General features: G+C 35.1%; 1 protein-coding gene across 3 annotated transcripts in view; it reads right to left on the bottom strand.

Annotated features, from left to right (window-relative positions):
* Window positions 1–22,740, bottom strand: part of LOC145690858 (PCNA-interacting partner-like) — a 114,773-nt gene that overhangs the window by 60,727 nt on the left and 31,306 nt on the right. For all 3 annotated transcript variants that reach the window (XM_081766227.1, XM_081766225.1, XM_081766226.1), the window contains exons 3-4: window positions 21,097–21,810; window positions 1,276–1,430 (exon numbers count right to left, since the gene is read on the bottom strand). In XM_081766227.1, the coding sequence (XP_081622353.1) occupies window positions 1,276–1,430; window positions 21,097–21,810 (869 nt within the window). The remainder of the gene's footprint in view (window positions 1–1,275; window positions 1,431–21,096; window positions 21,811–22,740) is intronic.

Genomic DNA, 22,740 nt, shown 5'->3' with positions numbered 1-22,740 from the left:
GTGTTATCAAAATAACATTCCAGATTTGAAAAGCGCATACTCTTTTGATACAATGACGCCTAATTTTACAGTAATTAAAAAAAAAAAAAAAAAAAAACCTTCTCGTATGTCCCTACTAAGGATATTTATGGTGATTTTTTTTTATTTTTGAAAGGGGGCTATAGCCCCATATAAGTCACTGGCACATGCAAGGAGCATTAGAATATTAATTCTGTGACAGTGGTGAAAAATCTGACGCTCACTGGTATTTCCGGAACAAAATTTTGAATTTTTATAAAGATCCATCATTGAGTGCTTCGCCCCCTATGCCCCTCTAAGGCGGTGCGTTATCAAAATAACATTCCAGATTTGAAAAACGCATACTCATTTGATACAATGACGCCAAATTTCACATTAATTAACAAAAATACCTTCTCGTATGTCCCTACTAAGGATATTTATGGTGATTTTTTTTTTTTTTATTTTTGAAAGGGGGCTGTAGCCCCATTATCAGTCACTCTTACATGTAAGGACATTGGAGCATTAATTCTGTGACATTTGTGATTAATCTCACGCTTACTGACATTTCGAAAATAAATTTTGGGATTTTGGTAACATATCACCCACCACCTTTTTACGCCCCTTGCCCCCAAAAGAGGGACCTTCGCAAAATAATGTTTGGGACGGCTTTACTGGCTTTGTGAATGAGTGTTTTTGCATTTTGTAACAAATACAACTCACTTGCTCAAAAATCTTTACGAATAATTATTGGAGAAAACTGCTTCTAAAATTTAACATTAAATCTCCCATAAGGAAAATGAACTTTCGTGTTTACACCCCTAAAAGGGGGGCTAAGCAGCAATTTTCTGTTATTTTCTTAAGAAATTCGAAAAATTCAGATATTTCTCAATAAGATTGCCAAACTTTACATTAATAGTGTATAAACTTTATCTTCTCCCAGCGCTGTAGAAAATAACACGAATTATGGAACAGTCTGTATATATATATATATATATATATATATATATATATATATATATATATATATATATATATATATGGATGGATGGATATGTGCGTGTGTGTTTTCTTCTTCATTATCTTGTTGTTGCTGTTGTTGTTTCTTATATATTTTGTTACCTTGTTTCAGCGTAAAATGGACACAGATCTATATTTGAAGCATATATAAACAAATAAATAAATAAAAATTTCACGTCGTCAAGGGGCAATCGAGCTCGTGACCACGTGTACTGAAAGCTCTACGATTAAAACATGCAATGATGAAATAAGACAAACCACGAATCCTTAACTTCCTCAACGATTCCTTGTAACTTCTGTACTAAGTCTACGAACTCCCCAAGTGGTTTAGTGTATGGCAGGAGCGGACATTCAGGATCTGGAGCATAGCCCTTTCCTCCTAGACGAATTTTTAGAATGTACGACAAGACAGTCTGAAAAACAGAAAGGACAAAACAAATATTAGTTATCAGTAGGGCTGATATCTGTAACCTAAAAACTTTGAAAATATGCTTGCATTTATTCCCTAAAAATGGGAAACAAAAAAAAAAAACAAAATCTAAAAGCAAAGATGCCTTTGGAACTACAGGAGTGGGGCGGGAATGCTCCCGCTTGACATACAATTTAATCACCACAATACTATACTAGTGAACAAGCCGATGGAACTGAACTCAGAAGCTTTCGGTGTGCAAAGCTATGGAACACTGATTCTGTTGCCACGTAAAGCTTGTCCCTGGCCGACCTCAGCCAGCATACATAGAGAGCTTTATTCTTTTAACGATAGACTACTTGCTCGCCAAATTTGGTTGAGACCCGGCCAGTAGTTACCAAGAAATAGAGTAGAAAGTACAAAGTAAGCCGACCTGAACCTATCCCTGGCAGAGTCCGCCCACCAAAAATAGTATTTTTTTTTTTCCTACACCATGGGCTACTTCGTCACAAAATTTGGTTCAGATCTGGCCAGTAGTTATAAAGAAATAATGTACACATATACATATACACCTGGAATGAAACTATAAGCTTCCGTATGCTAACGCCGGAAGCTAAAAATATGAATCTCTATACTTATAGCGGAGTCTCTAACCCCCGCTCCGCCACCAAACAAAGACATACTGAAATTACGCTACTGCTAAACTCATAGTAACATCATATACTAGAGTACCTTTTTCCGACTGATGGCATACTTTACTGAGCGTCCAGGGCATCGTGTCAACTTGTTTGTTATTTTTATTATCAATAATAATCAGAATGGATTTTTTTTTTAAATTTAAATCGATTTTTTGATTTAAATCAAATCTTTCTCCCCGTAAATACAATTAGCGAACAGTAGTAATTTATAATATAACAGTTTTCTTAATTAGCAAAAAAATCAAATATTTACATATTCAAGATTGTGCATTATATCATTGAAACTGTATATAATAATTTTCTAAAGATTGAGTCTTCAGGAACAAACAAACAAACAAAAAAAAAAAAAGCGAACTGAAGAAAAAACATTAGGAATTAATATTAAATGTTAATTATGCCATTTCAGTGAAAGTATCGGGGTTCAATTTTAAATAAATCCCCAATCGTTAACATATTTTAATTCCTAAACAATATTTCTTAAGCATTAACAAAAAAGTACAGCAACGTATCAATATGACACTTTTTTTTTTCGCCTAAGTTATAAAATCTAAAAAAAAAAAAAAATAAGTTTCGGAGAGGATATCGGACCACTCTCAATACATCTCTATAATCTGGGAACAAAACAAACATACGCGCATACAAAAGAATTTTCGTTTTAAATGTTGATGGTGATTTCCCCGATTTACAATACAAATTCTATGTTAAGAAAAGAAGAAAACAGGATTACCCTGTTACCCGTTCAAAGCAGGATTTTTCCCTAATCATCCTCTGCATGACATTTGTTTTCATACTGTGCTGTACATACATTTGAGTCATTGTATTATCATTATCATCTTCAATAATTGAAATAACAAATCAGAAACGGGATTTTACTTATTTTCACTTTAAATTAATTTATTTCGGAATTTGATTTAAATCAACGATTTATTCAAAAATTAAATTTAAAAATTTAAGTGATTTAAATCTTGATTTAAATCAATCCACCCTGATAATAATAATATATATTATAATAGTGAAACCTATTAGTATTTATAATAATGAGTCCATATAGAAGAGCATAATTGCTACCGCTAGAGGTGTTGACTAGTACAGCGTATCTCGATTTTAACTAATTATTATTAAATTCATCATGATTTTTAAATTCTAAAATTTAGCGACGAAAAGAAAAAAAAACAGGATTGCCCTATTACCCGTTCAAAACGGGATTTTCCCCGTTACAGGAGTACATCGGTTGAAAGCCACTGTACTAGAGCACTTGACTTCAGGAATCTTGAAACTATACTCAGTGATACCAGCCAACTAAATCATCAAAAAAAAAAAAAAATCCCTTCCCCAACGTTTGCCAAATATCCCTCGCACTCGAAAAATATCCGTACGCTTAGTGTAAGCAAAACAAAACAAAAGACTGATCTTATTGTAACTACTAATGATTTTAGATGCTAGCCTGTTGGAATTTTCAACCGAGGTTGTCCTCAATGTGGATGGCCAGTATTCTCGCAATAGTACTTTCATCTCCCTTGTATTTAATCCCAAAATATGCAACAAAGAAACTGGACTTCATGTATCTCTGCACGAGAGAGAGCACATTGATGCTACGCTATGTCAACTACTTCCGTTACCTCACACTGTACAATATGCCTTCAAATCCTGTTAAACAAGGCCACATATTTGTAAGAAACAGGTTGCAGGCTGATACTATTGGTCTCCCTGGGGGAAGATTCGTTTCTGGTCTTGGTTGTTTATGTATTTTTGGTAGTAGGTAGAAACTCGGTAGTTTTGACCCTCTGTTTATCAGTCTTCCTGCATGGAAGTGTTTTAGTGCTCCTGTTTTAATTAGTAGGTTCTCAAAAAAGGTTATCTTGGTTTCTATCATTTTGATGATTGCTTGTTTTGATTGTTTTATTTCTCTGAACGTGGTTTCGTCTTCCAATTGGAGGAGTGCTTTTTCATAGTCTTTTGTGATCATTATTACTAGTCCTCCTGATTTATCAGTGGATTTTATAATTATATCCCTTTGTTATTTAAGTTGCTACAGTGCGTGTCTGTGGCGTCGCTATAGGTTTGATTTGTTTCTGTTTTGAAGAAGTTTGAGGATTTTTTCTTGTAGCTGACCTGTGTGTTCCTGAATGCAGTGTATGGGCAGGTCTGGGTCTTTGTTCTCTTTCTTTTTTAGGGGCGGGGTTTGTGGTTTGAGTTCTGTTCTGGCTCTTTCTTTTATTGCTGTCTGGTAGAGTTCGTTTGGTTTTTGTGTGAATTTTATCAGGTCCTTTCTCAGGACCATTGTGTTTGTTTTATATTGGGCAGAAGGATAGTCCTTTTTCCAGCACTTCTAGTTGGTCTGGGTCCAGAGTTTTATTTGAGAGGTTGTGTATGAGTGATTCTTTCTTTTTCATGTATTTGTTTCTGGGTCTGCTTTTTTCTTTTTCCTCTTTTGATTGTTGGGTTTTTCTGTGGGTCTCAAAGATGTGTTAAGGTTTGACTCTTTTCTGGGATTTTTGTGGTCCTGAGAAGGACCCTTGGTTTTGATTTGGGACTAGCATATTCAGTTTTTCTCTTTCCTGAGATTTTGGTGGTCCTAAGAAGGACCGATGGTTTTTGTTTAGGGTTGGCATATTCAATTTAACTCTTTTCTGAAGTTTTGGTGGTCCTAAGAAGGACCTTTATTTTTTTGTGATTTTGTATTTCTCTACTTTTGGAAGTTCTTCAAGAACTCCATTAGTTCTTCTATTGAGTCTCTCCTTGGTTTCCTATGTGGGGTGTTCTGTCTTCCTCCTTGTGTGGTTTTGGTCCTCTTCTGTTGTTCGTTTGTATGTTCTTCGTTTTTTTGAGGTTGTATCTTCCTCTTGAGGAAATCCACAACTACTTTTTTTTTTTTTTTTTTAGCTCTCTGGACAACCTCTTTTGTTTCCTGTGGCCCAAAGCGGGATTTGCATTCTTCTAGGGCAAACTCCCATTCTTCTTGTAGTTTTGGTCCTAGTCGTTTGTAGTGTTCTGTTACTTCCTTCTTTATTTCACTTTCAGCTTAGTATGCTTTGGATGTTTCTCTCTGAAATTGGTTGGTAATTTGGCGTATGGAACCAACTTTTAAGTCTTGTTTTTGAAGGCCTATTAGGAGTTTGGAAAGTTGTACCCACTTCTTGTCTTCGGCCTCATAGTGCTGCACAATATGTCTTTTGTGTACAAGCTTGCGTAGCATTTTGAAACAATCTTCCCTTTCCCCACTCAGCCTGTAGTTGGGCCGAGAGGTTCCGGGTTGGTTCCCCACTGCTTGTGGGGGTCCGGTCGTCTGCTGGGTCCTGGAGTGCTGCTCCTGTCCTCTCTCACCGTGCGGTCCTGGTTTTCTTCCTCCAGCTGGGTGTCTTCCAGAGTGTCATTCCACTCCGGCAGGTCCATGTTTAGATCGTCCACCATTAGGATGTCTGCTTGTTCTGCCATTTCTGCTGTATCTTCTGTTTCGGGTCTCTATGGATCACTGCACTATTGGGGGTTCGTACTAATAAGTACGGTTTTGACGTGGGCTTGTACTTAGTACAATTGCGGTAATAGGAACGTGTGTTTTGTACTAAAAAGTACAGTTTTTGTTTTCTCTTTAGAAGTTTGGACTGCTATGGTGTGCCTTGCCCCAGGATGGTAGGGCTCCAAACTATTTCGACTATTCGTCTCGTCAGCCGAGGCTTCTTGCAATGTGAGTTCTTCGCAGTCTTCTTGAGAAGTGACTGGTTTGGGTCATATTCCCCACATTTACGTCTTTTTATGTGTGGCCTGCCTGGCCAATCACGTTTCACCTGTGCGTTTGCGAGGGTGCTTTTGTTCTGTTGCCCGCGTGGTTCTGTTCCTTTGTTTCACCATATCTTTTGTTTTGAGTTTATTTTTGTGTGGCTTTCTTTTTTCTATCTGATTCCATGTTAAAATTGTGTTTCCAGTAATTTGAAAATAAAGTTTTTGAGGTTCGCCCTTTTTTTCTTCCAATCTGGAGGTTTTTAGTTTCAAAGGAAAATTTCTGTGCCTCATGTCCACTAAGTCGTGGTTCTTGGTGTCCATAGAGGGTGAGCGGGGATCAAATAGACCTAACGATGCCCCAGTCGTCCTAGCTTGTCGACTTCCAGGGGCAATGTACACCAAGCAGTCATGAAGACCAGAAATTAAAAATCGGAAAACAATCTCACCACGAAAACTCCTATACCTCGTAAAAACCTGTGTGAGAAGGTACTTTCTAATACGAACCCTCCTAGACTGTGAAACTCCGAAAAACCCAAAACAAAGAATACCCTTTAACACAATGGACAAGCCAAAGACCGGAGGAAGTGAACCAAGGCCAAACAAGAAGAGAAGAGAAGAGTAAAGAAGCAATACTCCAAAACCAGCAAAAAACGGAACCCCTTGGCCCAACTAAAAACTGAGCGGGGGAAAGAAAGAGAACCTTTAAAAACACTACGCAAGTTAGTCTACTAGGACACCTTGCGCAACACTACGAAGCCAAACAAAAAAATAGGGGGTCCAACTTGGAAAATCCCGAATACGGCTTCAAAAATAAGATATGAACTTGGTTGAATACGCCAAAGTACCAACCAATTTCGAAACAAAACACACAAAATATACTAAAAAAACTAAAATTGAAATAAGCAGACGAGTCATTTAACACAACAGACAACTAGAACGAACACGAAAAAAAAAAAAGGGTGAACTTGCCCTAGAGAAGCGCAAGTTTCGCTTAGCCCACATGATACAAAAAGAGAGAAACAAGTAGCTCTGGAATTCCCAAAAAAGAAATATTCCAACCACAACCGAAAAGAAACAAAGCACACAAAGAAGAAAACAAAAACACCTTACAAAGAAAACCAAGAAGGCAATCGATGGAAGACCTTATGAGTTTCTGAAGTACTTGCAAAAAACTCTCAGGACCACCAAAACTTCAAAACACAGTTAAAATTTTACATACCCTACCCAAGGAATACTGAAAAACCACCAACAACAAACCCAACGAAATGACGACGAAAAGAAAAAACAAAAAGAAGGGAAAAGGGAAAAACACGCAGAACCAGAAAACAAACAAAAAATGAAAAGAATCATTAATACGCAATCTCTCAAACAAAATTCAAACCCGTAACCAACTGAAAGTACTGGGAAAAGACTTTCCACTTGTTAACACACGAAACAATTCAGATTGTTCTGAAAAGGAATCCTGGAAACTCGCATAGAAACTGAAACATAATTCTACCAAATAGCAATAAAAGACACAACAAACACTCCTCAAAGAATACTGACAGCTCAGAAATAAATCCCACAGACCTCCTATAACAACAGACACCAAAATTCTACAACCAAGCATGAAAAGCAAAAAAGAATAGCACTCGCACCAAACCATCACACCTCAAGACATCCTGGGCAAAAAAAAGAATACGAGGGAGAAATTCTGTAACCACCAGCCTCATCACTAGACAGGAGAGGGCTGGATACTCTTATATATATTATTACATTAGACTTGGTGACAAAACATTTCTCCTGCGCAAACATACAGCCACAGGGAGACCGGTTGTCGGTTACCCATGCGAACGACTACGTTCACATGGAGCTAACTCAGACAGAAACGGACCCTAAGAAACCTTTATACGAAAACAGAACTGAAACCCATCGTGAAAATAATCCTAGGCACAAAACAAAAACTTGAAACAGAAAAACCTGCCAAAAACATAGGTGTGTGGGAACTCACCATGAAAAAATGAAAAAATGAAAAAAAAACGATCAAACTACCTGGATGTAGCAAGACAAAAGACAATGCTGTCTCCTAGACAAAAATACACCACAAGCACACAAACAAACAAGAAACTCCGGGAGATGAATAAAAAAAAAGGAAAAGAAAAAAATGAAAAAGGAAAAATAATAATGAAAAGAAGGAAAATCAGGAGAAATAAATAGAAAAAGGAAAATGCCAAACGAAGGGATAAACAGAAACTTATCCAACCAAGGAAACTGGAAACACAGAAAATAAACAATTGAAGCTAAAATCCATGAGAAAAGAAAAAACAACCAAAACTGTCAAACATACCAACCAGAGACCACAAAAGAGAGATCGAAAACAAACCCCCCCCCCCCCACACACAAAAAAGGCTTTAATGCAAACCGAAAGATCGGACCAAGAAGTCAAAAAAACAAGAATTAAAAGCAAGTGAAACAACAATAACAACAGAAAAAATACCGAGACACGAAAGACGAAACATAATAAAGAAAACGGAAAGAACAACAACAAAATAACGAAAGAACAGAAACAATAACGACATTTATAGTGAAACAACCACACGTGTGGCCACATCGGCGTAAACCAAACTATTCAACGAATAACAATAACAATAATAATAATAACAGTAATAATAAAGAAAAACAGAAGGAAAAAAGGAAAGAAAAAGGGAAGATATACAGGGGAAAACTAAGGCCCCCTCTGATTTTATATACATCACACATATATATGTATATATGAATCTTCACACAAACGCTGGTATAAAGGAGAAACCGAGCTCTAGTGAGCAAAGGAAAAAGATGTTAGGTGAAAATGGAGGAACCGGGCTCTATGTCCCGCCTGCACACTTGAATATAAAGATGTATGAGTCAAACACAAGCTTATCCTTACACTAATTTAAGGTCTTGTGTGATATTTCAGCTTATCCCCTAATTTTTTTGAGCAGCCTAAACCTAAAATATAGTTCAAATATGTATTTATATGACCAATAAAATCCGTTTTTTATGTTCAAAGTATAAGAAAAGTGTTTATATTTAATTAGACATACAAAAAGACGCCAGGTTTAAAAATACGACATATGACAGAAATCCAAGCCTTTGTTATAAAAATGAAATGAAAGTTTTATAAGTTTTACGTCCCACAATTATGCCATGTAGGCTAAAGGGGACGGTGGTGATGAGAAATGAATGAAAATGGTGGAATGAAAAAAGTAGGGGGCAAACGAGAGAGCCCCAAGAAAACCCACGCAGATGATGTTTGTCCACCAGAAAGTTCACTGGCGCGAGCTGGGATCGAACCAGGGACCTCACACACCAGAGGTGAACGCTTTACTACTAAGCCACCGTGACCCTATTTATTAATCTCCCAAAAAACTATTTGAACAAGAGGTCTAACTAACGATTAGTTAACCAAGTTCTTCCTTGAACCAACTTCTAAGTATCAGAGAATAAAATTAAGACAAAAGTTTTAGTAACTAGTTCTAAGCACTAAATTCTACACAACTTCTGGATACCTGTCCTTGTTCAATATCGAAGACATTAGAAGTGAATGTATATAAAACAATATATTAATGAAAGGGTGAAACAACTGGAAGAGTAAAAACCATCTCAAAACCACTGATTAACTTACTAAGTAGTATGTTCTACTTAGTTGTAATGACTTTTTTTTATTTACGTCCCATGTTTATGTCCTTTAGTCTAAAGGAGACGGATATTAGCGAGAACAAATGATTTAAAAGCAATTGATAGAGTACGAATATGGGAGGAAACGGCAGAATCCCAAGAAAACACATGGAGACGATGGTGTCTGACAAACTCACACGGTCTAGGATCAAACCACAGATCTCTCGCGCCAGACGTAAGCGTTTTACAAATGAGCCGCTGTGCCCTCCTTAAATATTTTTTGCCAAAATAAGTAAGAAGAAAAAGGTGAAGGGACTGACGAAAACCTTCAAAAAGTTTACACAAAAAGACTTACAATTTTCCTGGTTTCAAGGAATTTTATTAACACGAACAAGGAGATGAAGGGTTAATTTTGCTTGCGTATTCGAGTTGAGTTGAGTTCATTTTGAGTTTAACACCTTCTCAGCAGCGAGGCTATAAGACATGTGAACCTACTTATTAACGTGGAATCCGAACCACATGAATTCACGCTGGGAATCGAACCCAAATCTCCCACACAAAAGGCGCGAAAGCTATCCGCTTAGTCACGAAGGAGCTCGTTTACGTATTTGATTTTTTTTTTTTTCAGGATAAAATGTTTTGCAAAAGCTTTGGAATGTTTACTTTTTAATATACGCTATAGGATACATATTCTAACTTAAAATTAAGTACTTGGTTCGTTCCAATCTAATGTTCACTTTTGTTAATTTTCCATTATAATATTGATTTTAATTTAATAAAACAATTCTTGTGCTGCGACCTGACTTGAATCCCCTACTTTTCTTGGTAGGAGGTTTGATTTTGTCTGTTTCGTATGTCTTTGTTTCTGCAAAATTTCTTTTCAGTCTAGTACATACATTTGTTTCAAATGCCAGCTTGTCGCTTATACAAGGAGCAGTGAAATAGTTTTGGTATTTCTGATGTAGTAGTAATCACAATGAATCTGTTCTAGTACTCTCCTTACGTTGCCTAATTATGAATTTGACAAATGTGAACAGGTTATAACAAACAATGTACGCGTAATGTAGCTGAACGGAGGAGTGTGTGATGATCCTTGGCGCAATTTCACAGATCGAGCAACGCTCAAACATCTTATTCATGTGCAAATTGGAGAAAATCTGCTGCAGAGACTTTGGTGACGTTAAAAGCGGTTTAACACCATCAGATGTTTTACTCTTGCCAAAGCTAAAAATGGACCTCAAAGATACCTTTTCACCACCGTAGGAGAGATCAAAACCAATGCGACGCTGAACTTCAGAACTTCGGAAGTTACCAGAAAAGGACTTTGGTAGGTGTTTCCAGCAATCGTACAAACGGTGAAGCAAGTGTGTGTGTGAATCCGACGGTGGCTACTTTGAAGGTAATTAAGTAAATGTGTGCTTTATATTATGGAATACAAGGAACCTACAAGGAAATTCCGGGATAAACACTGAAGCTTACAGCTTACACATTTTCTAGTGTTAAGTCATATTATTTGTTTCCTCCTATCTTGAATGTTGTTTGAGTGGAACTCGGATGTGACCACAATTTAACTACACTTTCGTTTAGTTGTTTAACGTGATGTTAAGCTCTGAGGCTATATGAGACGTGGACGAACAGTTTAAGATAGGATCCGATGATGAGCTCTTACTAGCAATCGAAGCTGGGTCTCCTGCGCCAAAAACGCACACGCTAACCACTTAGCCACGAGGAAAATCTGTCCACACTTTTGAACAGTCGATTGTGTTAGCATGTTGGGCTTATATAACTATGTATTTCATAACCTGTATAGAACACTTTGTTTATTGATGACATCCAGTAAATATCTTAATAGAAGGAAAGTGCAGAATGTCCGCTTGGAAAGCGATATTATTGATATGAGTGCGGTTAAGGAAAATAAGTCTCATAAATAGTTAATCCAATAATAAATTTTATTCTGAAAGTGGACATACAACCTGTGATCAAAAATACGGTGAATGCCGTACCCGTGTGTCGTATTTCCGCTGAGTGGTATTGCTATAGATGAAATAAGTCGAATTGAATGGTAGTTTGGATTTCGCACATTGTGCACCATATCAAAAAAAATATATATATATGGATTTTAGCAGAAATATGATCATCGCACTAGCGTAACACGTGGTGTTGAAAGGTACAAAATGATTGATGTGTTATCTGAGCTGAATACAAGATTTCCTTTACTCCCAGTCCCGCCGAGGCAGTTGAGGTGATTATTATGTACGATGTAATGTGTTATATACAAGTATGCAAAAGAGTTTAATTGTCGATTTCCTAATCCTCTGACAGGAATGGTTTATCATTGTCGCCAAAGAGCCGAGATTCGTCTTCTTGTGAATAAAATAAATAATCCAAGAATGCAAATGTCTTAGGACATGGTGCAATTGCTTTGTCCATTCCTAAGTACCAAATAGTGAGCATGACATGGGCACAACATCCAACTGTCCGTGCTTCATTTGCACATTGTTGCGTGTGATAAGTTTTATCACACTTAATTCTGGATATATATATATATATATATATATATATATATATATAAGAGATAGAAATCATGTTATCCTAGAGGTTATATTAAACTTACGAACACTCGGCATATGCAGCGCCTCTAGAGGAAAACTTTAGAACTACTGAGTTTCGAATGAGCTGCGGGTTACCTAAGCGGCCATTCGGAACGAAATGTAGAACTGGGCACATCGAAATTATACTGGTTCTATAACATATATTTAAATTTAATCGGAATACGGTAATTCTTCAAAAGTTTCAAGTGATTTACTATTCGAGTTGGCAAAAAGTGTTAAAGTTCTCATGAAGTTAATCAAGTGTTATATAATATTATAATTTATATAAATCTGTAATTGGTGTCTAATTGTGTGATTATTTGATGGAATTCAGAGACAATATTGTGAAATACTCCTCCTGGCTGGTATTTAACAAGGCAAAATAGTGAAATTGTCTAATGGTGAGTGTTATACTTTTTCAATTTAAATACAAGTAATTTATTCAATTTATCACATTGTGAGATATATTTAATTATTCTAAATACTTATTGAATTTAAGGAGGAATTTAAAAACTATCAGTTATCCACGATTTAATGTATTATAGTATTAATCAAGTAGTGTCAGTTAATGTATCCTATTGACATACTTGAACACGTGTTGGCTTGTATGAACGGAGAATGTACTTATAGATATTTCATAACTGTTAATATTTTCTTCAATTGTTTCAATATTTAATCTGTATTTTTCGATACATTTTTGATAGTTCTTTTTTTTTGTTTGTTTGTTTTTTCTAAATAAAATAAGAAAAGATAATTTACTGATTTTCCGTTTAAAAAGAACCTGATATTGAATTACCTATAAAACGGTATATTTCTAGTGCAGTTCGTAAGTGTATTATTAATATATTTGAATTTAATGTTAAATTTATTCAGATTCATAATCTTTAGCCATAGATTTGATAATACACCAGTTAATTTCTTATGATAGAGAAAATAGGTCTAACAACTCTAACCCCTCAAATACTTTAAATAGTTGTCCTGGATCTAATATCCAGCGGCCCAGAACGGCGTCCATCGAGGCACGTTACAAACATTTCGTTCCGAATCCCTAATTCTTCTTTAAGAAGAAAAGTAGGCGTTAAAATAGAGGGGTTGGTATGTTCAAATGTTCAAATGCTGAATTAGATGGAAAGTATAATAGAAAGTTATGTTATGTAGGTGAAACTATTTTGATTGCCCTGTATATATTTAATAAGGAAATAGCAAATTTAAAATTTAAGGTCAATGAATGTAAAGAGTCTATCGCTTATCCTAAAGAAAGGTAGTTCATACAGACATTACTTTGGTTTAAGAATAATAATTTTCTTTAGCCTTGTAATTTTCTTGGAAAATATGGGGGAAAGAAATCAGTCGCAGTTGGTATTAAATGGATTTGAAAATGGAAATGCAGGGGTAGTCATTCCTCCCAATGCTAGGGTGCGATGTGATCTTTCTTATTTAGAAACTGAAAGTGAGTCAAGGTCAAGGCTTTCCACGTCAGTCGATGAAAACAGCGAGACACGTGAATTATGTTCGAACACTAGTGACATAACAAGCAAGCTAGCTGCAATAGGTATGTCACGGGATAGCTCACATCAGCTTTTGTCTGTAGAAAGTGATAGTGGAGGAAGTCTTGTTACCAATCCGTTTATTGACCTGGTGGTTACAGCTAATAGAAAAGGAAACGACGAAAATGAAAGTAAGAATCCTTTTGTAGTTGACAATTTGTATGAAGCTACCAATTTAAATACTGGGAGAAATCCCTTAATAAACAGTTTTATGCCTTTCCATATTAGGGCTGATAAATTAAATAGTAGTATTACAGGTAACTTATTTAATGAGAAAATTCAATCAATACCTAGTACAGATGGAACACATGATCTTAATTTATTTCAATTTCTATTAGCAGTACATAAAATTATGAAATTAAAAATTTTTCCAGTCGAGTCAGTTTTAGTTGCTGCGTTAAGTAAAGCGCAAGGGAGGTTGAATCAAGAGTTGCTTACTTTATATGAAATGTCACATGACTGGAGGTTTATTTCTAATTATTTGTTTACTAAATTAGTTACACCTTTAGGAAAGCGAGAACTCTTAAATCGGTATGTAAGAGTAATACAGAAGCCTAGAGAAAATTTACTAGATTTTGTAAACAATATATGCGATGCATATGAAATATGTTATGGTACTGTGAATGGGAATAATTCTAGTGAATTAATTAGTTTAATAATGGATGGGATGCAGCCGCAAATAAGGTTTGATATTTATAAGTACCGATACCCAGTATCAATGGAGGATCTTATGGGAGATATTTCTGAGTATGATAATCATCAGCGGAACTTAGAATCGTATAATGCACTGGTGAGAAACTCCGATACTAGTGAAACTCGGAAAAAGAAAATTGAGTGCTATTTTTGTGGCGGACAGCATCGTGTTGCTAACTGTAGGGCTCATAAACAATATCTTGTGAATAAGCAGTTAGTGAAAGTGAATATGAACTTAAACTCGGACGGACGCTTTGCAGATCTTAGTGACCGGTTAGAGGGAACTACTCAGATGTCGGGGTCGGAAGATCAAATCCGGAGCATTCATAGTGGTGTTAGTGCCTCCAATAAACATTTACCCTTTACTTTAAATAATAATGAAAGACGCTTTGCAGGTAATCGGTCAAGGTTGGGGTGATCCGAGAAACAAAAAAGTGAAAGTAATGATGAAGTGTTGACTCTTATGAAGGGGTCCGGGATTCGATCCCATAGGGGAGGTAGAAGTCATGGACGTAAGGGAGTACAATTAGAACAACACGAAGTGGTCCCAAAAGCAATACCAGTTAATGCGAAAGTGAAAGATAGTAATACGCGTGACCAACAGCGCGGAGACTTTGGTTTCAGTGGCGGTTCTGGAGGGAACAGCTATAAAAGTAAAAAACACCTATTTAAAAGAAATGAAAATAGATTTTGCTATGATTCGCAACAACGAGATATAGGAGACAGAAGATTTTCGTATTCTGAAACTAAAGATAATGATAATAAAAATAAAATAAAAAATGAAAATGCCAATTCTTGTGGAACTTTGACTGCAGCATTGGTGGATGCTTTTGTGTTGGGACAAAACATAAGAGGTGGTTTGGACACATGTTCTACGGCGTAACTAATAAACAAACAAAGGTTTATTAATTGGAATAAACAGTTAAAATACCCAATTAAGATAATTAATGAAAAATTCATAGGAGTTGGGGTTGATAAACAAAAGTTGACATTAGATCAGAGTGTGATCATTCCAATTAAGTTCAGGTACCGTGTTTACAGAATGAAGTTTTTCTTAGTGAGTGACTTAGAACCAGTGTTCATAGTTGGGATAAATGAACTTAAAACTCTAAAAGCGAACATCGACTTAGTGAACAATAAGTTGTTTCTCCCTTTGAAAGGGGCTTATGTACCATTAAACTTTACTTTAAACACCCTCCCCCCTAATTTGAAAACAGAAACTCCTCCGGGTGATTTGTTTTGCAGTGAAGCGGTCGGAAACACATCCAAGCTATTCTTGCGTGAATCGGACACTGATGGACAGTCAACCAGTCAGACGATGGTATCGGAGACAGAGGGGTATCTCAGTGGTCCAGTTCATGGGATTTGCAGTGTTGCCAGTGCAGTTAATCCTTCTATTGAAAGCAGTTTTAATACCCATATGGAGCAAATGGCTTGTCCGTTGAGGGTGGATCCAGATGTACTTGAGGCAAACCCAGACTTACAAGGGTACGTTGATGAGATTTATAATAAATATCCTAAAGTTTTTGCATCGCAGGTTGGAAAAATAAAAGATTTTGAGTATAAAATACAGCTTAACGACTACACTCCTATACGTAAGAAAGCCTATCCATTATCTCGGAGTACGCAAAGAGAAATGGATAAAATTTTAGATGAAATGTTAGAAGCAGATTTAATTCAGCCCAGCAATAGCGACTATGCTTTTCCATGTTTCCTAGTGAATATAAATGACGGATCCAAGAGGTTAATTGTTAATTATTCGGATCTTAATCGTCATTTGTATTTGAACACACAGTTCACTCCTAGGATTGAAGATATATTGGCAGAATTGTCAGATGGAAAAGTATTTAGTCATCTGGATATTTTAAAGGCTTATTTAACAATTCCTTTAACAAAAGAAAGTAGACACCTTACTGCCTTTCTTACGCATAGGGGATTGTATGAATATAAGGTCTTACCTTTTGGTTTGGCTGCAGGTAGCCATGTTTTGTCTAAAATCTTGACTGAGTTATTATATCCATTGAAGGATGAAGGGGTTCAATGGTACATGGATGACCTCATATGTAAAAGTCCAGATGTCGATTCCCATAAGAAACTATTGGAAAAAGTGTTAGGATTACTTGAAGAAAAAGGTTTAACTTTGTCAACCAAGAAATGTACTTTCTTTTCCAATAAGATTTCTTACTTAGGTTATATTATAGAAAATGGGAAAATGTATATGGATCCTTCAAGATTAGAGGTCATAAGAAAACTACCTGCACCAAAAACTAAAAAGGGTTTAATATCTTTGTGTTGTTTCTTACAATATTATGCTAAGTTTGTACCGCAATTCCATGAAGTCGTGGAACCACTTGAACGTTTACGTGGGACTTCAGCAGAATTTGTCTGGGGAGCGGAACAACAGAAAGCTCTTGATGATGTAAAAGAGTTATTTGCCAACCATGTTATGTTGAAACTTCCAGATTTAAGTAAGAAATTTATAGTCAATACTGACAGCTCTCTCAAAAGTTTAGGCGGGGTCCTCCAACAGTACGATGAGAATAATAACTTAGTTCCCGTTGCATTTTACAGTCGGCGTTTAAAGAAACACGACTTTAACAAACCTATTTATTTATTTATTTATTGGAAATGTTAGCTGCAATCGAAACCATGGAACGTTTCAGTACGTACTTACATAATCCTTTCGAACTTAGGATGGATCATTCAGGATTAGTATATGCTATGAGAAATATGAGGAGGGTCAAGCGATATGAATCGCTATTGTATAGACTCTTTGCCTTTAACTTTGAAGTGAAATCTATAGCCTCAAATATGAATATTTCAGCCGATTTCATATCTAGATTATATGATCATAACAACTTTGAAGAAATGGAAACCGAACCATCCCATGCGGAACAGGTTAATAATTATTGCTTAATAAACATCTGGAACATGCCTTACGCTAATATTTCCATAAAAGAACATCAACTTAAAGATCCAGAGTTAGAGAATATTATAAAAGATATAAGAGCTAGGAAAGAGGTTGAAGGTTATAAAATAATTCAAGGAATTCTTTGTAAAAAGACCAAAGCAATTAGAAATCCCTATAAGGTTTGTTTACCGAAGGAGTTAGTTCCCAGCATTATTGACTTTTTTCATACACAAATATTACCAGGTTCTCATGCTAGCATTAATAAGACAATAGCTAAGATCTGTGCTAGATTTACTTGGAGAGGTATCCTAGAAGACATAAGAGAATACGTATCTACTTGTGTAGATTGTCAATTAAATAAAAGTGATAACAGAAAACAATCTGGTACTTTAATATCTCAGTATGAGAACATTGTTAACGGACTCTGGGCTGTAGACTTGCTAGGTCCTTTGGTAGAGAGTAAGTCGGGACGATACTGTCTAATTGTAGTAGACTCTTTTTCAAAAAGAGTATTCTTAGAACCGATAAAGGTCTTATCTACACAAAGTGTAATAAACAAATTGTACAAATTGATGTGTAGAAATGGTTTTATATTCAGTATATGTCATGACAATCACTCAATCTTCACCTCAGCGAAGTTTAAAGATTTTGTATATGCTAACGGGATTAAAGATATTAGTATCTCACCATATCACGCGGCATCTAATCCCAGTGAAAGATACGTGGCTACAATTAAAAATTCCTTAAGAATATATTTTGGTAATAAACAGAGTTCGTGGGACAAAGGACTATGGGAAATAGAATTTTCCGTTAATAATGCGGTCCACGAAGAAACTAAATGTAGTCCCATGGACCTAGTTTTCAATTATAACGTTTGCAACCCTCTAGATGTTAAGTGGAAAATAAGTACTATGAATTTAACTCAAAAGGATCCAAACTTGTGGAATAGAGCATTAGAAAATCTAGATAAAGCCTGGAAACGTAAAAAGAAATTGTATGATCAAAGACGAGTAGAAACAGACTATAGGATTGGCGATAAAGTATTAATTAAGTCACAGGTTTTGTCTTCATTAAAAGAAAAGAAAACTAAATCATTATGTGCAAAATGGCTTGGGCCCTATCAGATCGAGAGTTTCTTAGGTAGAAATACTATTAGAGTTGTAAACGTTAATAATCCTAGGGACATAAGAAAAAGCCACGTCAGTTTAACTAAAAAGTACAGAGAGCCTAGAAGAAATGCATCGTAAATATTGGCTTAATTGGAAATAGGTAATAATCTAGTCAGCCTAAAGCAAAAAAAAAAAAAAAAAAAAAAAAAAAAAAAAAGTTAGTTTATAAGAACTTATTCAATAAATTCCATCTAGTCAGCTATTTAGACAAATGTAGTGTTATATAAAATTAATTATATTTATAATAAAAAAAAAAAAGGTTTTTAATGTGTTTTCTAATGCATGTTTTTATCAGTATTCCAGATCTGGATGTCCTTATGTCTATGTATTGAGAATTGTTTGTATGAATTGTCATTGTCCAATGTCCTACATGGAGATTTTAATGGAAACCGAGAATAACAGATATATGGAAGCTTCCAAAGATTATTCCAAAGATGGTACCAAAGATTATTCCAAATATTATTCCAAAGGTTGTTCGAAAAATAGTTCTAGAGATTGTTCCAACGATTGATGGAAAATAATGGTGCTATATCAGATGAGTACGATGGATAATAAAAAAATTGTAAATTAAATATATGTGAGATTAATAGAATATTGTTACCTCCTGATATTCATATTAGGATATACGGTATATATGAGTATTTTAAGAACATCTAATGAGTATATATTGTAAATTTATGAATAGATAGACAACATTAGTAATAGCTATTTAATTTTAACTAACTTAGAGTGGATGATAGAATTGTTAGTGGTATGTTAGAATTTTGGGGGGGATTTTTTTTTTCGTTTAGTTTCGTTTAATTTTTTATTTTTGTATGTAGTGAATTTAGTTTGAGTGTAGGTTAGTTAGAATTAGTAGTTAGTAGTGTAGTGTAAAAGTAAGTTATAAATTTAACCTACTAAAAATAAAAAGTACTATCTATTCATAATTAAAGGTCGAAATGGAACATCTTAATATGGTTAAATTAATTAAATAAAAAGTTGCCTCAACTTTTTATATGCCGCGAGGGCGATATTTGTTGCGTGTGATAAGTTTTATCACACTTAATTCTGGATATATATATATATATATAAAAAAAAAGAGATAGAAATCATGTTATCCTAGAGGTTATGTTAAACTTACGAACACTCGGCATATGCAGCGCCTCTAGAGGAAAACTTTAGAACTACTGAGTTTCGAATGAGCTGCGGGTTACCTAAGCGGCCATTCGGAACGAAATGTAGAACTGGGCACATCGAAATTATACTGGTTCTATAACATATATTTAAATTTAATCGGAATACGGTAATTCTTCAAAAGTTTCAAGTGATTTACTATTCGAGTTGGCAAAAAGTGTTAAAGTTCTCATGAAGTTAATCAAGTGTTATATAATATAATTTATATAAATCTGTAATTGGTGTCTAATTGTGTGATTATTTGATTCCTGGCTGGTATTTAACAAGGCAAAATAGTGAAATTGTCTAATGGTGAGTGTTATACTTTTTCAATTTAAATACAAGTAATTTATTCAATTTATCACATTGTGAGATATATTTAATTATTCTAAATACTTATTGAATTTAAGGAGGAATTTAAAAACTATCAGTTATCCACGATTTAATGTATTATAGTATTAATCAAGTAGTGTCAGTTAATGTATCCTATTGACATACTTGAACACGTGTTGGCTTGTATGAACGGAGAATGTACTTATAGATATTTCATAACTGTTAATATTTTCTTCAATTGTTTCAATATTTAATTTGTATTTTTCGATACATTTTTGATAGTTCTTTTTTTTTTGTTTGTTTGTTTTTTCTAAATAAAATAAGAAAAGATAATTTACTGATTTTCCGTTTAAAAAGAACCTGATATTGAATTACCTATAAAACGGTATATTTCTAGTGCAGTTCGTAAGTGTATTATTAATATATTTGAATTTAATGTTAAATTTATTCAGATTCATAATCTTTAGCCATAGATTTGATAATACACCAGTTAATTTCTTATGATAGAGAAAATAGGTCTAACAACTCTAACCCCTCAAATACTTTAAATAGTTGTCCTGGATCTAATATCCAGCGGCCCAGAACGGCGTCCATCGAGGCACGTTACAACATTGACAAAAATATCCTATAATACAATTGTCCCCTTCCAGACCAAGATCGTGTAAGAGGAAAGTGCAGTACTTTAACCGATTAGTCCGCCTTGAGTGGATATGTGCACGAACAAGGTAAGGTGTTTGCCGTATATCAAGCCAGTCTGATCATCGGAGACGGTACATCCCCTGATTTTGACCCGATTTGTTTTCCTGTTCCGCAGGCTCGAGTGCAATTAAACTCCCAGTACTTGTAGAGCTCAATGTGTAGTCTCACTTCCATCAACTGTCTCCTCTTTTTGGCGATATAAACAAAATACGTCAAAAACATGTGCGCCTTATGGGCATTTCCATTGTATTGTTGACCCATTTTTGATCATGTTCCCGCTGAGCTATGGTCACCATTATTTACATATGAGGGTCTTAGGCCACGACCTCTTCCCATACCAAATTGTATGTGTGCAACGCAAAAGGGAAAATTAAGCACTCTTGGAACATCTCCTTTAATAAATATAGTATAAGAATCAGTTGAAAACAATGCGGAATTTGACCCCACCCTCCTCTTCCTTGGTAATTCACGCAACAGATATGGGACTAGTAATTCTAAAGTTAATATCAAGCTCTTACCTGAAACATAGGCATATTTTTCTTTTTGGCTTCCCGCTTAATTCCAATAAAAGAATCATGGTCTAATTCCCACCCTGGACCACTAATAGCCACTGCCAATGCTAGTTCATCCCGGGAGTTCACTAACAGACGCAAATATGCAACTATCAGTTTCTCAGCATATATCTTGGACATGGAACTTTTTTTCCACATTCTACCATCTACATTAGAAACACATTTGACGTAAACATCCTCCCAATGAACACTAGAAACTACCACTTCCATGTTCTCTAGCTCTGATTTTGTGGGCACCTCTGACTGTTCTAAATCATCATCCATCCCCAGGTAACTGGTGTTTTCCCTGTCTACGAAGCTTACATTCAAAGGTGTGGCGATACACACATCATAAATAGTACTATTATCAAATAATGTTTCAAGAATAGCTCTTTCGGTGCGCATATTTCCACTGGGCACACCGAACAGGACATAGACAGAACTGCGTAATCCAGAATAAAACTGAGAATCTTCTTTCGTCCTTTCCGAATTCAACACCGACAATAAATCAAATTCATCCAGCACGTTGTTACTTGTCAAAAACTCCTTATAAATCTCATAAGCTTCTTTCAGATTATCATCTGCGCTTTCTGCAGCGTTGAGGTCTTTTATCTTGACTTTCTCCACTAGCTTGTACAGGTCCAAAACATCACTCAATTGGGCATTGTACTCGCCTAGGACCTAAAAATTAAAAACTGAGAATTAGAAAACACATGATTTGAAATGCGAATAGAACTCATATTTAAACAGAAAATTATACTCTGGTTTTCGTTATCAAATATTTCGTAAAGTATTCTGGAGCCAACAGTAAACTTGACACAATGAAAAGATATGAGCGAATTGTAAGGACGAGTCTTCGCCTTACTGTATATATTAACATTAAATAAATAGTGAATTATAATTATGCAGTTTAGATGTTTAAAAAGGTAAGTCTGGCCAGACGTATATATTCTATAGTATAATTACTAATTATATATATATGCATAATTTTATATATATATATATATGTTGATAGAATAAAATATTATTTTAAATCTTATTCTTGTAATTGTATATATGCTTCGTTGTGTATTCTTCTTGTTTTTTACTAGTTGCTTAACGTTATAAGTTCAAGTTTTTTTATATATAGCTTTTCTAGTATGCGATGGAAAATTCCAGAGGGTAAGGACCTACAAAAGATTTTCAAACGATTTGTTGCGGATTCTTTTTAGCAAAAATAAGAAACAGCATAAAAAAAAAAGATATGGTCACTCGAGGATATATAAGTGAAGGGGGCCATTTCATTGTGCGGGAGTTGGGTATGAATCTTGGCTGTTAGAAGCTTCCCGTCATTGGTCTAGGTCATTGCCTCGTCTGGATTTTTTTTTTTTTTTTTTTTTTTTTTTTTTTTTTTTTTTTATACGGAAGGTTGTAGTTAGGGCTTCCTGATAGATTTAGGGTAGGACTGAGCTGTGAAGAGATGACTGATTTTTAAGAGACAGGGCACCGAATCTAAAGAGCCCTGAATAAGATTTCTCTCGCTAATTGGAGAATTCATTTTTTAAATTTATTCTGATTTAATTACTGAATAAAGATTGTTCTTTTCCCTGAACTTTGTTACAAGTTTTATTG

The sequence above is a fragment of the Thermobia domestica genome, chromosome 7, assembly GCF_964235325.1.
Source record: "Thermobia domestica chromosome 7, izTheDome1.hap1.1, whole genome shotgun sequence".
In the NCBI taxonomy this organism is placed as follows: domain Eukaryota; kingdom Metazoa; phylum Arthropoda; class Insecta; order Zygentoma; family Lepismatidae; genus Thermobia; species Thermobia domestica.
This window is presented reverse-complemented; position numbering and strand designations above follow the sequence as displayed.